Genomic DNA, 17,216 nt, shown 5'->3' with positions numbered 1-17,216 from the left:
ATAGATCTACACCAAATAAATACTATTTTGTTTTAAATATTAATAAATTCAAATATGTTTACTTTAACTAATTTAACATTTATCATAAGCATACTTTGGTTTATATAAACAATAAGTTAATTTTACAATTAAAATATAATAAAATATTAGACAAATTCAATTTAAAATATTTGCCAACAAAAAATAAAATTTGTAGGTCATGAATATTATTGTTTTGTTAAATATGTTTCTATTTTATGCAAATCAGTTTTTTTTTTCTTTTAATTCCTAAAAAATATATTTTTTTCATATGTGATCTCTATTTTTATAAGCGAGATACTAGGAAAAAAATGATTTTTTTAAGGAATAAGAATCATATCTAATACATTTTAAAAGCAAAAGACGAAATCTATTTAATATTAATTACTAAAAGTAAACAAAATATTTAAAATAAGAGTAAATTTTGTTTTTGTTTTTTTGTATTTGGAAGAGTGAAAACATATATTTTGTTTGACACTGACCCGTAAAGAAATGGAAGGAAGTGAAAAGGTATGAAATGGGAAGAAGTGAAAAGTAAAACGATAATAAATATTAGAATTCAAGTGATTTAGTAAGTAAAAAAAAAGAAATTAGTGTGCTAACAAAAATACAATTTAAGTACTTGTTATAAACTTTTTTTTTAACACAACACACAAAAACAATTTTTTTTACCTAAGACATAATAAATTATATACCATAAGAGAACCCAAATCTTCAAGGAACAAGAAAATGCACGCGCAAAATAACAACAAAGTAAAAAATCAAATGCAAAATGAAATCAGGAGCTACATAGATTAACTATGCGGGTCATGAGCTCACCAGAGACTTTTTTAAAAAGATCTTGTTAATTGTTCATTTCACCTTCTTTCATTTTTTTTCTTTTGCATATAAAAAGGCTTTTTAGATAAACTTTGCCAAATTTAAAACTTTATACTCTCTATTAACCAAACAACTTTAATTTTTTTATCTTTAATCTTTTTCATTCTTGTACACTTTCATATTTTACCCAATACACAATGTAAGTCTGGTCCTTGCCGTGTGATTCTCCCCTCCCTCAACCTAGAAGTGCATGTCCAAAACTAAAGTCTAGTCCTCACTATGTGAATGTAAAATGAAGGCACACCTGCAAGACACGTGGCACCAATGATCTTTGGGTGCATCAGATTTACTTATCACTTGCCTCTGAATGAGAAATAAATCCTACAAAGAGAAAAAATTAGTGCCCAGTGCGATTCAGCGGCGCCGTCTAACCATTCAGAGGCAAGTGTCACAATTTTCTGTCGTTATCTTGTCGCCCTTTCATCTTCAACCAGTGTATAAGCCATAGACCAAATTGAAGAGAGAATTTTGGAGAAAATGTGCCTTCCGTGTGGCCAAATGGTGAAGTGATATTTCCGTTTGAGTCCTTGAAATTCAACGTGAACAAATAGAATATATATATTTTTCTTTCATGAATCATGAGGATAGTTACAGATTGAAATAAAGCAAGGAGCCACAATGAAGAACTAGGTCTTGCTTTGCTGCCCAACTGCAAAACCCAACTTTGCATTCCCCTAGACAAAAAGCGTCGTGGATAATGACAAAAAATGCCCAAAAGCCTTCTTGAATTCTCCATTGATAATAGACTTATCAAACTAGAAATTCTTCTTTTTAAGTTTATTTTTTATATATAAAAAAGTTAAGATGACTCGCCAAGGTCCGTTCTAAAGTTTATTAAACACTTATAAAGATATAAATTGTTCACTGATTAGGTCATCACATTAGAAGGAGAATTTGAACTCATATTCTACCAATTGAGTTAATTTTTGTTGGCCTTTTAAGTTTAATTTTCATGCATGAGTTTTAATTTATCGATTAAAAAATATCTTACATGTATCTTTTAAAATAATTATTATAAATTTAATAAGTTTGCTAATAGAAAATATCTTATGCCTGTTTTTTTAAAATTATTATTATATAATTAATATTGAAATTCTAAAATGATAATTATTTAGTTACTTATTTTCTTTATTTACACAATAATTATTATGAGAGTAATACTTAAGAAAAAAGCTTTTTTTTGTCAGAAAAAAAAATCATTTAACACATGTTTTTTAAGACTTAGTAACAAGACTCTGAGTCTTTATCATAAGTTCATTATTTTTTTTTTCAGTTTTGCAAACTACTATTGTATTTTGAGGATGCTTGTTTAAGAAAATAAAAAAATATTTTTTATTAAATATAGTATTTAATGTTATTAATATATTAAATATCATAATTTTTAAATCTTAATCAAATTTTTTTCTCTTCACTCTTCGATTCATTAGGGAAAAAAGATCCTGATTAATCTAAAGGTTGATCAAAAAATAAGTAAAGTCTGATAAATAATTATTTTCGTCAATTATTAAACTCGAATATTATCTGAATGATTCAATCTTAACTTTAACACATTAATCATTTTTATCCAATCACTTGATTTAACTAGTGTCTTTTGGATAATGATTAATAAAACTGATTTTTTTTTTTTATTAATTCAACGTATAGTCCTTGTCTTCATTATTAATGTTTAAACTTTGTGTTGATATATAAATTAATTAATTTAAAAAATATCTCTTTAATGTAGAGTGCATTCTTAAGACCATTCGAGGTAGGATTCAATCTTTGTTAATACGGAATACCATTTCCTGGAAGAAACCCTCTTGTGGGCCTCATAAAATGCAACATAGACGCAATAACTCTATTTAATTATTAACAATGCTTTGGTGTTGGCATCATTCTCCACGATGATCAGGGGCAATTCATAAAAGCAAAATCATCTTTGAACAGTGACAATCCAAAACCGAAGGAAGCAGAGACCTGGGACTTCTGCAAGCCATACAATGGGTCAATGAACTTGGATCACAGAATGTTGTGTTTGAGCTTGATTATAAAAGTATCATTGATGCATTTTGGCGAACTCTATTGGTTTTTCTGATTTTCATGTTTTCTATCAAAGTGTAGAGTAGTTCACTTATACAAATGAATTGTGTTGTTCGCAGTTTAGCTAGACTTCAAGATCTTTAGCTAGCAATCATGTTTTTGAGATATTTTCAATTGCATTTGTTATTTTTTATTCTGAATGAAATAATATAAATATCTTTATCTAAAAAAGAGTCCAAATATGAATACTTAAGTACCTCTCGGATAAAGATAAAAATAATAAATTTATTATCCACATAAAATGAGTCTAAATATAAGTGTATTTTATATATAAAAAAAAAACAAGGACAAATACTATAATATTCTATTATTTTAATATGAAGGAAGTCTAACTTAGTTAAGTTAATTAAATAGGATATGTGAATCATTATAAATTTCGTGGATTAAAAAAAAATCCTACCCGTTCTCATCCCCTTCGCAAAGCAAAATCATTACTTAATTTGTCCAGCTTTAGCCTGCAAATCAGAGGAGGTATATTGGCCTGTAGAGTATAATCCAAAATAATATATACGAATCCCTTCCAAGGTCTTAAATGGATTTATTTATGGGTATTAATGATATTGAAAACAAGAAGTTAAGTCTATTCAAATAAAATAAAGAATAGAGACAAAAAGACTTGATATTTGAAAAATTCACTACATATTTGGATAATTTTAAAAAAAAATATGTTAGAGGATATTTATTCTCAAAAGTCAAAACATTTTTAATATCTAGTATAATGGGCACTAAAACTATCTTTACAAATTAACTTACAATTTTTTTTTTATAGAAAAACTCGCCTCCGCCATTCATAAACGTTGGCACAAGTATTTTCAACTCAAAATTAATTTCGAGAGATAGATGAGGGTAATGTTATATATATTTTTATAATAATTTAAAATTTTACAATATTTTTTTAATAAAAATATTAAATAAAAAAATATTTAACATCAATAATAAAAATATTTAATAAGTATTTTTTTAATAAAAATGTTATGTTAAAATTTAAAATTATTCGATTCGGTGTGTGAAACATTCACCAATAAGTGGTCCAACTCATCCGAGAATTATATAATCCACACAAGTTGCTTAATCTATTTACTTTTAAAATAGTTATGTTGCTGGCTTACTTTCTTACTGCTTACTACGTACCATCATGCCGCACAAATATACCATAATTAGATTTATCATCTTTTTTCTCCAGAAAAGATGTCAATGTAGTACCATCATAGATATATATTCTAATGATCATTTTCTAGCCGGCTACTACAATAAATCCACAATCATTCTAAAGGAATTAAAGTGGGGCACTAATAAGATTAAGGAAAAAAAAAAGGTGCATACTACATCATGCCTACGTAACTGATTACACTATATTCTAAATAAAGCCAATATCGTAAAAAGTATATTTATGCATGGTTGAGCACCTTAGGATGCCAGATATTATTTTGAGTGTCACCTAGCTAGAACATCTTTTTTATCAAAAAAGGATAATTCATATCTCCTCAATGCTTGAAGTGGTTCAGCTGCAAATGCAGACATTGAGCAATGGGGAAGTGGTTTATCTTTATCCGGCTAAGCCCAGTGGTAGTTTGCCAAGTATAAACATAAGCAAATTCCCAGAACTGATTTTGATGATATTTTCATCAGAAACATAAATATCCTGATCTGCTTTCAATCAAAGCATCTTTCACTTTACACTTTATTTACAAAGCATATAAGATTTTTTTCCTAAAAAAAAGAAAAGCATAAGATTTTTCTGTGAACTTCAATGATCTAATAATGAACATCTCACACTTTAATTAAAGTACAATACTGTAGATCACGAGCACATGTTTGTAGTCAAGCAAATATCATAGATCAAGAGTAATCTCATTCTATTAGATTTTTTCACATGAAGTGTCGAGTCATACGCCAAATGTGTAGCTAGCTAGATTCTTTTCACAACTGTCTCTAGTCACACTCATATAGCTTTTCATTTGCTGCATAAAACTTTTTGTTTCAGCCCCAAACAAAAATGTTAATATAAGTCTTTAATTTTGATTTTAAGTATTTTAAATAGTAAATTTTTAGTAGAATTCAGTAAATAACAAAATTCAAAATTTTACCTTAAATTTTAACTTTATGAAGCTTTTTTTTTTTCAAGTAATGTTTAAGATTGTAAGACGAGAATTATAAATATAATTAATTTTTTAAAACATGTTATCTGATTTCTATTATATCCTTTATTTATCCAATTAATTAATTAATTTCTCTGACATTTATTATTAAGTATTTTTCTCTTTATTTAATTTCATGATAAATATATTAAATAATTAAAAATTAGATAAACATAAGCATATAATTGATAAATTAATAATTACTATACCCATAAACTCTTAAAATAACATATAGACTGAAACATTTTGTTTTTACAAAAATTAACACTTGTCCTTTGCTTGGTTAGGTAAAAGTAGAGTGAAAGGAAAAAATAGAAAATAAATGAGAGAAGGGATATAAATATTAAATTGTAACCATTTGTTTGAATGGAAAAATAGAAAAGAGATAATTTATTTATGAGATTCACAAAAAAAAAAAAAATTATCCCAAATTAGCATGAAATGAAAAGAGGGGGAATGATCTCTCTCTCTCTCTCTCTCTTTTATCACGATTATTAAAATTTTATTACGGAAAAATTATTATTCATTTTAGATTCTTAAGAGTAATACTATTTATATAATATTTTTTATTCAATTTTGTCTCACAATATTATTATTTTTAATTTATTCATTAAATTATTTATCTTATTACACAATTCTGTTTCTTCTTTTTATTGAGAAGAACCATTCTCTTTCTCCAATTATATAAAATAATATTCAAATTATACAATTAGTATTTCTCTATCTTTAAATCTATCTCTAACTAAGATAAATTATTAGGTTACCTTGAATTATAATTATTCATGCTCTCGACTAATCTTTATATAACATGTACATATTTAAAATTTGAAATTTTCTATAAAAAAATAATAATACTTCAATGTCACATTAATAATTTCTCCTCTAAGAGGATCTTGTCTATGATCATCGGCAACAGATGAGTTAATGGAAGATAAGTTTCCTGCTAATGATGTTAAAGTAACTTGTAAGAAAGCCATTGCCTTTTCTCCGCTTCTGTAATGTTTATTCCATTGATTTTTCAATTGAATAGTCCTATTTCCTACCTCCACTAACACACAACAGCCCCCCAGAAGTTTCATATTTCCAAAGCATGCGTGTTGACAGCATCAGATTGCACTAAGTACCTTCGATCGTGTAAGTATGTAATTGCCCAATCTCCACTAATAGGTTTGCTTCGTATTTTAATTTAAGGCCTTTGATTATGTTTTTTTTTATACCTATTTTTAATTAAAAATATCTTAAAAAATCTCTCTCTCTCTCTCTATATAAACTATATAAGCAGTATATACTTTCTCAGACTTTTACATTTTCTCTCCATCTTAGATTTTCTTTCCTTTTTATTTGAATGCTCTTATCTCATGAAATGCTAAGGGCATCATATATCTAGTATATATTTTTATATTTTTAATGTCAAATCAACAATTTAACAAATTGTAACTAAATATCAGAAATCAACTTCAAATATATGTATTTTATCTTCCAAATTTTAATACGTTTCTAATATGCATATCATATATGCTTTTATATTTTTGACATCAAGTGAATGACTTAATAAGCTAAAGCGGTTGTCAAAATTCTAATACGGTCATATTCTCCTTACATGTATATAATAAACCTTCTCTCTATATAAATTAAAATAATTATCTTTAACAAAATCATTTTTAGTTGTCATTTATCAACGATAGTGTTTTTAGCTACGTTTATTTGATGAAAGTGTTTTTCAAAGATTTTTCTTATTGTTTTCTTCATCTCTTTCAACCTATCTTTTTTAATATCTTTAGTTTTAACTTAATTTTAATATTTTCAAATAATATCAATAATTAAAAATAACATTGTATCATAATATATATTATTTATTGTAAATCTATGATATGATTTATATGCTTAAAAATATTTATTTAATACAATTTTTAATTATAATATAAATTATATATTTAAAATATTTATTTATATAAATTTTAGTTATATAAAACAAAAATATATTTTTTTCTTAATGCATGGGTTAAAATACCAGTAGCTTTTACTAATAATATATACCAGTACCTTAAAAATAATATATATATATATATATATATATATATATATATATATATATATATATATATATAATTTTTGTTATTGTAAACAAAGGCCTTAGTGTACTTTCAAAATTATAATTTTAGAGCTCCCACCCAACACCGAAGCTTCAAATCAGGTTCTTTGAACTGATCATGTCTGGTCTGCGCCGGTATTGCTGCTTTGCTCTCAATTCTCAAACATAGAAGAAATCAAATCTCAACCTTGGAGTCACATTTGCAGCCTAGCTAACTACACCGTGTTAAAGCTTGGCAATGACTAATTTCGTTCTATTTTTTCTTAACTGGACCACCACTACCCTAAAATGACACAAGACCAAACTATGTTATATGATGCGATGGGTCGAGATAACGACGCTAATATAATGTATATATCCCAAGTTGTCTTAGATTCCTATACCAATGTTTCCAAACAAAGCAAATAAAAACTAAAAAACAACATTTCTATAGGAACTGGTTGCTATTTTTGAACGTGCATTAAGCATTATACACCACACGCAAGAGGAGCTGTTATCACAAGAGGTTATAGTCTTTTTTTGAATATCATTTCTGAAATGAGGATCGATTTTATGTTAAGACAGATCAATCATAACATTCATTAGCTTTTGCATTTGAATATTTAAAGCTATGAATTAATTGCGTATGGACCATTTGATGTAATTAACTAATCGTTACCGGTTGTTAACTTTAATTTCCTCTATACTAGGATGACTCATGATTAGATTAAAATAAAATTAATCAAATTTATTGGAAAATGCAGAACTATTCATATCATAATAATGTTTTACTTTATCAATGCTTGGTGTTTCAAGACTAAGTTGTAAGCAACCTGAAGTTTCTTAAGCTTAGAATTCAAGTTTTGTGAATTGATAAAAACAAATACGGATAGAGTTTTATTTCTTTAAATGAGTTCACCTAACTTAATTAATTGAAGCTCAAATGTCACTTCTAAACACTCATCTGTTTAGAGAAACTGTATTAATCCTGCATTTTCGAAATGCTCCTAGCTTTAAGAACTGCAACATGAGAAAGTTAGCTCCATACATGCTGTATACATTCGATGATAATTATCCCTTCTACGTAACTACATGTTTGCTGGTTGTGACATAAGCATCTACATCTCTTTTAGCAAAATAAACATGCTCATTATTCCTGTGGTACAAAACAGAGGAGAAAACTTTGCAGCATGCTTCAAAGTTTCAACACTGTTGCCGACTTTAATGAGCATGTTTTGATTTGATGTAACGGTATGATGACAGAGGAACAAATAGTCTGTGTGGCACAGGATTTAGTCAACATAACAAAATCCATAGTGCACAGGTGGTCAACCACTTGAGCTTTTGAGGGTCCCACCGCATCCACAACATGCTCAAGTGCAGCAAAGTCGGTCACAACCCACTTGTTCTTTATTCTTTCTTTTTTACAAACTACGAATTTTTTTTACGAGAGATAATTTTATTTGAATAAGATAATATTATTATAATTATTAAAACTTATTTTTAATATTTAATAAAATTTAAAATTATTAATTAAACAAAAGTAATCTTATACTAACCGGCTACATATATAATCCGATCACAAAGACAAAAAAGCTAAAGGTATTTTCGTAATATATGAAACAACTTGAGGGCATTTCCAACAACCCACTTGGTTTAAATATTGCACGGTTCATAGCTCGTTTTCTTGCATTCACAAAACCAAATTGCTTTGCACTACTACTAAACTACCATCTTGCTTTCCAAGCAATCACTAAAGTAAAAGCCAGCCATGGGAAACTGCTTGGTGCTGCAAGAGAACGTTGTGAAGATCGTGAAAACCGATGGGAAAGTTCTTGAATACAAAACACCCATCAAAGTGGAAGAGGTTCTGATACAATTTTCTGGCCATGCAGTGTCTGAATCACTCACAGTGCTGCGGCATCTTGAGCCACACACAAAGTTGCTTAGAGGGCAGTTATATTACCTAGTGCCTCTGCCACCATCACCAAAAACCAACAAGAAGGTGAGGTTTGCGGAACCAGAAGTCCAAGATGTACATAAAAGTAACGTGGTTAGGATTAAGGTGGTTATTAGTAAGCAACAGCTGCAGAACATGCTGCAGAATGGAGGGTTTTCGGTTAGTAAGATGTTGTCTCTAGTTCATGAGGAGAAGGGTACTGAAGATTTGTCTCAAAAGAGTGAGGATGTTTCTCAAGGGTGGAAACCAGCGTTGGAAAGCATACCTGAAGTAAAGTAGCAATAAATTTTAAGTTTCAATACACTTTCTCTGTCCCTGCTTATAATTTTCCCTTTTTCTAGCTTGCTTTATACAGTGTAACAAGAGATATATATTAGAGAAAGAGAAAAAAAAAAACAAACAAACAAAATTTAAGACTTCACTTTTGGCATCTTTTGCTCGAGGCTAACTTTGTATTCTCGTTACATCTAACCAAAAAAAAGTCACCAAGTAATCCAGAACATTAAAAATGTGAGAGAGAGACAGAGAAAAAAAATAGTCTAGCATAGTTGCTATCTAATATGGAGAATCGATCGTATAACGTTTAATTGATATTGATATTAGCAACAAATGAAAGATATGATCAATGAAGAAACAGAGATAGATAAGGGTCCATATAAGTTAATCATACTCCTCTGTTGTTTATTTGTTTAAATATAATCCATGTGGCGAAGGGGGTTACCTACGATTGCATGCATCAAAAATAGCAATGCAGACGTTATATGTGACTATGAGATAGTAAAATGACCGCAAAAGGTTGAGGCTTAACTCAGCTGGTAAGATCCCATAATAACTGAGATTCTAATTATAACGATTATAATAATAATAAATTGTTGAAATAATTTAATTTTGTCCCAAAACAAACCCTAAGTGGTTTCCTTATTGTAAGTAGGCTTCTGTTAGCAACTTTAAGTCTTACGGGCTTGTGAACTACTATAGCTTTAAAATAAGATGAACAATCTCGCATCTCTGTAATTTGAAAAAGAATTAACAGCTCAAGTGAAGCCTCAACAACCCCCCCTTAGTTGTTCATTTCTTAAATTAAGGTTATCTTCAGTTTGGGATCTCCGCTTTAAATGAGATTCTTACATAAGTATTTTTTAAACAGGTCCTATAGGGCCATTTACATGAAGCAAAATGAATGTTTGCGTTTAACTATAGATCGCTTTATTGTTACCTGTTTTCCATTGTCTATAATATTCTCTCTCTAGTCTCTTCTGTAAAAAAAATTAAATAAAACTCTCCCTCTTGGTGATTAATCTCATGATATGGTCAAGCGTTTAAATAAAACCGTTCCAGTTAATGATATGAGCACTTAAATTATTTTAGCTGATAAAAAAATGCTTGATAAATATTAATTAAAATTTAATAATTTTGCTTTTTACGTATTGCATTCATATAAATAACATATTATTAATTCGTTAGAAATCACTCTTATTTTTTTATTAGTTATTACCACCCAACCTACAAGGTAAAGTTCGCATTGACACGAATTTTTCAAATGCTAATACAACTCCCAAGAAAAAGAATAAATAATGGAGAAAATATGATTGTGTTTGCCATTCACACTGGAGTTTATGGCGAAAACCTGATTATAATGGTGTTGCTATACTGCTCTCGTTGTTATTGTATTGGATCAATTTCCCATTATTGCCAGTACTCCGTAGTCCATACATAATATGATGAGACGGGTCAACTACTGATAAAGCGTCTATATTCGTTGAAAGTGTAAGATCTCTCATTTCTAGCATAGGCATGTTATTTTTTTATTTTTAATCAGATTTAATCTCTACCACTTAGATCTGCAAGCTTATTTGAAACCATCAGAACCATACAGCATTAACTAAATTTCCTACTTATGTATCACATTAATCTATCTCAACCTTTTATTAGGCATGGGATGATGGGTGTTCAATTGAAAGGTTTAGATTCGATACCAATAAGCTAACAGAAGTGAGGACACAGAACCACGTTCTAAAAGGTAGGATAAATTTAGCATTTTAAATTGCTGTTGTGAATAAGTGTGGCTCAATTGAGTTATTATTTGGGTAGACTTTATTTGCAGTGCAGTTGTTCAAATCCCATTGAAATCACCATCTTGTTAAAGTCATCCTATTAGACCCTTGAGGGAGGAATAATTACCTACTCAAAAAGGTAGTAGAACTCATAGGATGAATAAAAGTGTTTGAATCATATATACTATAATACGTTGGAAGTGACAAGGCATAAAAGAACATAAAAAAAATCAAAAACGAAAAGGAAAAAGCGGGGAAGGATAACGAACAATCGATTTTGACATAATCCAACTTACTTGGGGAGTGGGGAGGATAAGAGATAAAATGTTCAAGTCCAAGTAAGCTAATAGAACTTGCATGCTTGTAGTCTGGACTGTTCCTTTTTCAAGTGTACTTATTTTTTGAATAAATAAATTTTAAAAAAATTGTAAGATCTACATAATAACCGTGCTATAGGCTGCTGAAATTACAAATCATCAATTCTTAATTAGAAAAAAGTATTATCGTTAAAAAAAAAAATCAGCAATAAATGCTACAGTGATAACATTTGTTAACTAGATACATTAACACCAACCCTCCCGAACTGATATAGGACGACGCATGAGGTGAGGAATATATCCTGAAATCCAGGAAACTTCACACAATCATTCTATTTAAGTTTTCATTATCTTATATTCTACCTTCATAAAAGCGACAAAAATGGAATAGAAATCTTCTCTCAATATAATATCCACAAACTAATAGGACTCTACGGGAACTATTAAAGTTCAGAAGTATCAAATCTCAATTATAGCACACAATTGTCAGGCGTACTGACACGTGGCCTTGTGTAAACTGCCATTCCTTATAATGATGTATTTCACACTCTTTTCCTATTAGTTATTTATTGGTTTCTCTAGTATTCCCGCATCCTTTGGGTGTAAGACTGGTACCTTTCAGGTACGGAACGATATGGCTTTAGTCCTCTTCACTAGTAGCATCTTCAGGGCTCAAACCTTTATCCTTCCCTAGGAGCATACATTGCTTACCACTATCTATGCCTAACCCCTAGTAGGGATCTTTCCGTATTAGTTATTAACAGCATAATAAACTTTTGGTTTCCAGATATATATATTTGCTGTAGAAAGATCCAAATCAAGAATGTAGAAGCATAAATGTCAACATACCCATCTTTTATAGTGGAAACAAAGTTTGTCATTGCCCACCACGTATATTTCCACTCTGTTTTAACATCCTCAAAACAGAACCAGAATAAAATAAGAAAATTGACATGTTGAGTTACACATAATACACCAACTTTATATATAGCCAAGTATTGGATGGAATTCGTTCGTTTTAGGAGTTGTATTCGATTTAGTAGAAACACTGTCTCTCTTCAGCATTCTAAATGACATGTTTTATGAAGCAATAAAATCAAAAAGTTCTTGATAATTTATTGAGTAATAAACTATTTAATCCTATGTAGACTGATCTAACATTTTGTGTGCAAGGGCATTAAGGAACAGTTCTTGACAATTTAAACACAACATAATTTTTCTCTACATTGTGAGTGTGTGTGTGTGTGTGATAGAGCTATATTTTTTATGTTTTCACCACATTTTAAGGAATATTAATGCCCCAAAAAGGATCAAGAAAATTTAAGGGAATAAATGAACAAGAAGGAGAATTATATATTTCAATAAAACATGCCCTTCTTAATATCTGAGAAGTACAACAAGGACTAAATTCAATGAAGAATAAACCTCTATTTGACACAAGTTCAGAAGCACAGTAACGACAAAAGGGAGAAAACCAAAGGTGTCAAACCATCGACCAACTTCCTCCCCATCTCAACACCACCAGAGAAGTTTAGCAAGAAAATATAAAAGCAAAAGTGTATGAATATATAACTAAAAAAGTAAGATGGCCTTCTCAAAAAAAAAAAAGTAAGATGGGGAAATCTTACTAGTGACACAGGTCTTCTACCTTCTCTGAAAAAATCCATATGTAATTTCTGTATTATGTAACACATTTACAATGCAAACATACATTAATTGGTAGATCCTCCATCATTGACTGTAAAATTGCCAGGCTCATTAATATATATATATATATATATATATATATATATATATATATATATATATATATATATATATATATATATATAATGATTTTAAAAGACATGCATCAATATTGAGTACAAAAGATCTTGTATTGCAATCCGAGTAATGATATTGAACGGGTTAACTTTTACAGCTTGCAATAACAAAGATAGAAATTCAGAAGTACCCAAAGATTGTAAACTAGCTAATATTATTCCTATTTATTTTTCCATTCCACCTCCAATGCAATTTCATTACGGCGTTGAAATGGAAGAGTAAATGGTGGATTATACTGCAAGAAAATAAAAGAGTAAGTGACGTTTGAAGAAGAAAGGGATTAACGGGAATACCTTCCTTTAACCCCAAGATTGCATTAAGATTCTAACCTGTGCAACTTCTACTGAAGTTCCCTCTTTAATTTCAAATTGACTGTCACTTTTTAATGCATCTCGTAGTTTCAATTCACGCTGCTTAATTTCTTCATCATTCACAAAACCTGATTCATAAAGGAAATAAAATTATTTATTTGATTGAGGACTTTAAATTAAATTTGAATAAAACTTTTATCCATTTATGCGGCAATACAGATACAGCAGTCTAACTTACTCTTTAACTTTATGGTTAGCCAACCAAGATTCAAGCTCAGGCACACCAATATTCAATTGAAATAAAAATGCAACACATCCATGCACCCAAAAAACAAAAAAGAATGGAACACATCCAGATGAACATACACGCGTAAATACATAAAAATATATGTGATTTTAAAATTTGAAATAAATCAACTGTGTATTATTTGTGCTTCCTCCCAGTAGTTAAATATTTACAGAAGTAATGGCTTTCTGCAAATAAAACCTAAATAAAAGACAAGCGAAAATGAAATTAAATTACATTTGTATACAAGTTATTTGTAAAAAGTATCAAGGCAACAGCCCACCTGAAAAGGAAACTACAGCAACTATTTTTCTGGGCACCTCTTTAATCCTCACAGAGGAATCTTTAGGCAGTGGCAAGTTAGCACCATACTTTGATGGCATGACAAAAGACATTTTCCAATTATCTTGATCTTCCATCTAAGATAATATCATTGATAAATTAGAACATCATAAATTATAAATGTACATTGAAAAAATAGCTCCTAATCAAATAAATGTATTAATTATTAAATATAGAACTTTCAGAAAATAATCTCACAAAATCCACACAGTTAAGTGCAAAGTGACACTAGCACACTGGGTATATCATAATTTAGAAAACAAAAGGAAAAAAGACAATGAAAAATGAACCCATGACCTAAAAGGGAAAATAATAGTGTTATTGTGTCATCTAATTGGGATAGATATAGGTGATTCATAAGGTGAAGAATGGTATCAATTTACCCAATCTCAGACAGAGCTTAAACTTCACAATTTTCATATTAATTAGCCCATCTGTTAAAGAACCTATGAATTCAAAAGAATTTTCAGGTGTTAACTATTTATTTGGATAACGTGACAGAAAATTGGCCTGACAAAATATTCCAGGGTAGTCTAGCCATTGCTGAATCATTAGGAGAGCTTTATTTCAATTAAACCTGAATTCCAGAAGGATGGTTTTTAAATTGTGAACTATAGTAGGTCAAAAATTCATATATGAAAATAAAATAGGTGCAATTATTTCACTGCCATTATTGACAATAGTTTTATCAAATTGTTGCGCCTACAGGTATTTTAGCTTTGGCTGTTTAAGTGTGCCTTGATATGAAAAGGCATGTTTCTACAGTTATGTTTGCCGAAACGAATTCATATTAAATAAAAAAATATAGTTATACTAAACTTGTGGGCAATCCATATAAAAATAAATAAGATAGAGATTGTAAATGAGACATTTCACAAAATCCATGAAAAATAATCATAATACCTTTGTTGTTAACACAGGAGTTGTCATGTCCATTTTAACCCCATCAGATTGATTCTTACTTGTGAAAACAGGTGTAGTCATCTCCATCTTCTCCTTAGTTGTATTCTACCATCAGAACAAAACAGCTCACATCTATAACTTTTCTCTTCTCTCAAAATAGAAGGGGAAAACAGAAAGGGACAGCAATCAAAGGCAACCCAGTAAAATTTTAAAATGTATGAATGTGGTTCAATTCTAAAATATATAACTACCTTACCGAAAAGGTACTCAGCTAGAGCATTAAAGGAACGAGAAGCACCATTGAAATCAAACCCACTCTTCCCAGGCATTGTTGTCTCTGCCACAAAGTAAGGCTACAAAGATAATCATCAGATCAAGAGGAGACATTCCCAAGACCAGATGGTTAGTCAGTGACGGCAAGCACTTAGCATTCAGTAGAACTGTCAAGTAATTCACTCGTACGTATTTTGTATGTAAGGATTTGGTAACAGCATATTGACACTAAAGCCTAAGAATATCATGTAAACTGAGTCCCTTAAATGTCAGAAGCATAATACATCACACAATAGGTTCCATTCCATCTCTAAATGCAATAAATTTACACAGTTTGGCAAATCATTGCCCTAAAGGCAAGGGTTAAAAAATAATAAACGGAGACGTCTTATTGGAAGTCACAACAAGAAGAATGCATTCACAATATTAAATATTATTCTTTCTATTAAAACTTTCTATTTATCGATTCCTTAATCATTGACCTTAGGGGTTAATGGTTAGCAGAACCGTAATTTATATATAAAGAAAGCACCTATGCTTACATGCACATGAATATGTGGAGCATAACAAGAAATGACTCTATTCCTTAAAAACCAGTGAATTGAAATATAAATATAAATTTACATAAAAGGAACAAACCTCGACTTCCCTAATCTCATACTGGTCCATTCTGCTCAGAACTTTGAAGTCGACAGTCTCAAGGTCCGGAACTGTAACCAAGCTCCAACACAGAAACAATTAATTAATTACGCAATTAAAAGGAAGAAATTAACAGAAATCTGTATGTTAAATACTTATTAGTAATTACCACTCATCAACGCCTCCTCAAGATTGCGGCTTTCAAATCTCTTCGGAAACACGTATTTCGCAGTCTCGGCAGCCACGTCCGCTAGAACTGCGGCACGAAAGTTAATTAGGAAAATTGCAGAGAGAATAGAATAGAACAAGAGAGAAAATCACCAAGAGTTGGAATTCAGTGGAGGGAAACATTTACGTCGCTGGGAGAGAGAGTTGGCTTGAGAAGCGAGGGCGAAGATGAGTGAGATTCGGGATTCGAAGGGTGAAATGGTTCTTCGCCTGGTGCTACTGCTGATTCTCTCGCCGGAAGAGGCGGAGTTGGTGACAGAGAGATTCGAAGAGTGTTTGATAGGTTTTACCGGAATCGGAGCCACGATACCCGGTTGCCGAGAAAGAGAAGAGGGGTTGCAAATAGTAAACATGTTTCCTTCTGGGAATTGAATTTGTTTCACTGTACGACACGAGCTTCTTCTTCTTCTTCTTCGTTTTGAATTTCTGTTGCTCCCTGCGAATTTGGTCCACTTGTCGTTATGATTTTTCCCGGCACAAACTGTTTATACGTGTACACAGTTTTCTGATACTTTGCCCCGAACCGCAACTACATGATTTTGTCATTATCTACTCTTATGAAAATGTTTTAATGAAAATATTAATTATTTAAATAATTACAATACAATATATTTGTTGACCCAAATTTCTCTATAAAAACAATCATATTATATCTTCTTGTAATAATTTGACTAATCATTCTTCTATTGTATCTTACAAATAAAAAACAAATATATTTAAGGTTAGATGAACTATTTCTTCTTCGGTATTATTTTTCCTTTTTTGGTTTCATCTTTTATCTTTTAAAAAATTATTTTAGTGTTTTATCTTATTTTTTAATTTATTTTACCTTTTTATCTTTTTAAAAATTTATTTTAATAATTTATCTTATTTTTTTTATTCAATTTCATCCTC

General features: G+C 29.9%; 2 protein-coding genes across 2 annotated transcripts; one reads left to right on the top strand and one right to left on the bottom strand.

Annotated features, from left to right (window-relative positions):
* The first annotated feature begins 8,871 nt into the window (after positions 1-8,871).
* On the top strand, positions 8,872-9,530 carry LOC100500042 (uncharacterized). Its single transcript, NM_001249096.3, has one exon. It carries the CDS (start codon positions 8,957-8,959, stop codon positions 9,422-9,424), a length of 468 nt encoding a protein of 155 aa, NP_001236025.2. The 5' UTR covers positions 8,872-8,956; the 3' UTR covers positions 9,425-9,530.
* Positions 9,531-13,374: 3,844 nt separating this feature from the next.
* Positions 13,375-16,861, bottom strand: LOC100797412 (heme-binding-like protein At3g10130, chloroplastic). Its single transcript, XM_041012665.1, has 8 exons — positions 16,450-16,861; positions 16,264-16,350; positions 16,095-16,165; positions 15,434-15,535; positions 15,183-15,287; positions 14,221-14,356; positions 13,670-13,779; positions 13,375-13,575 (listed from the first exon to the last, which is right to left on the bottom strand). Exons 1-8 carry the CDS (start codon positions 16,673-16,675, stop codon positions 13,501-13,503), a joined length of 912 nt encoding a protein of 303 aa, XP_040868599.1. The 5' UTR covers positions 16,676-16,861; the 3' UTR covers positions 13,375-13,500.
* Positions 16,862-17,216: the final 355 nt, after the last annotated feature.

The sequence above is a fragment of the Glycine max genome, chromosome 19 (genome assembly GCF_000004515.6).
Source record: "Glycine max cultivar Williams 82 chromosome 19, Glycine_max_v4.0, whole genome shotgun sequence".
In the NCBI taxonomy this organism is placed as follows: Eukaryota; Viridiplantae; Streptophyta; class Magnoliopsida; order Fabales; family Fabaceae; genus Glycine; species Glycine max.
The sequence above is the reverse complement of the archived record's forward strand: the minus strand, read 5'-3'. Positions and strand labels throughout refer to the sequence as shown.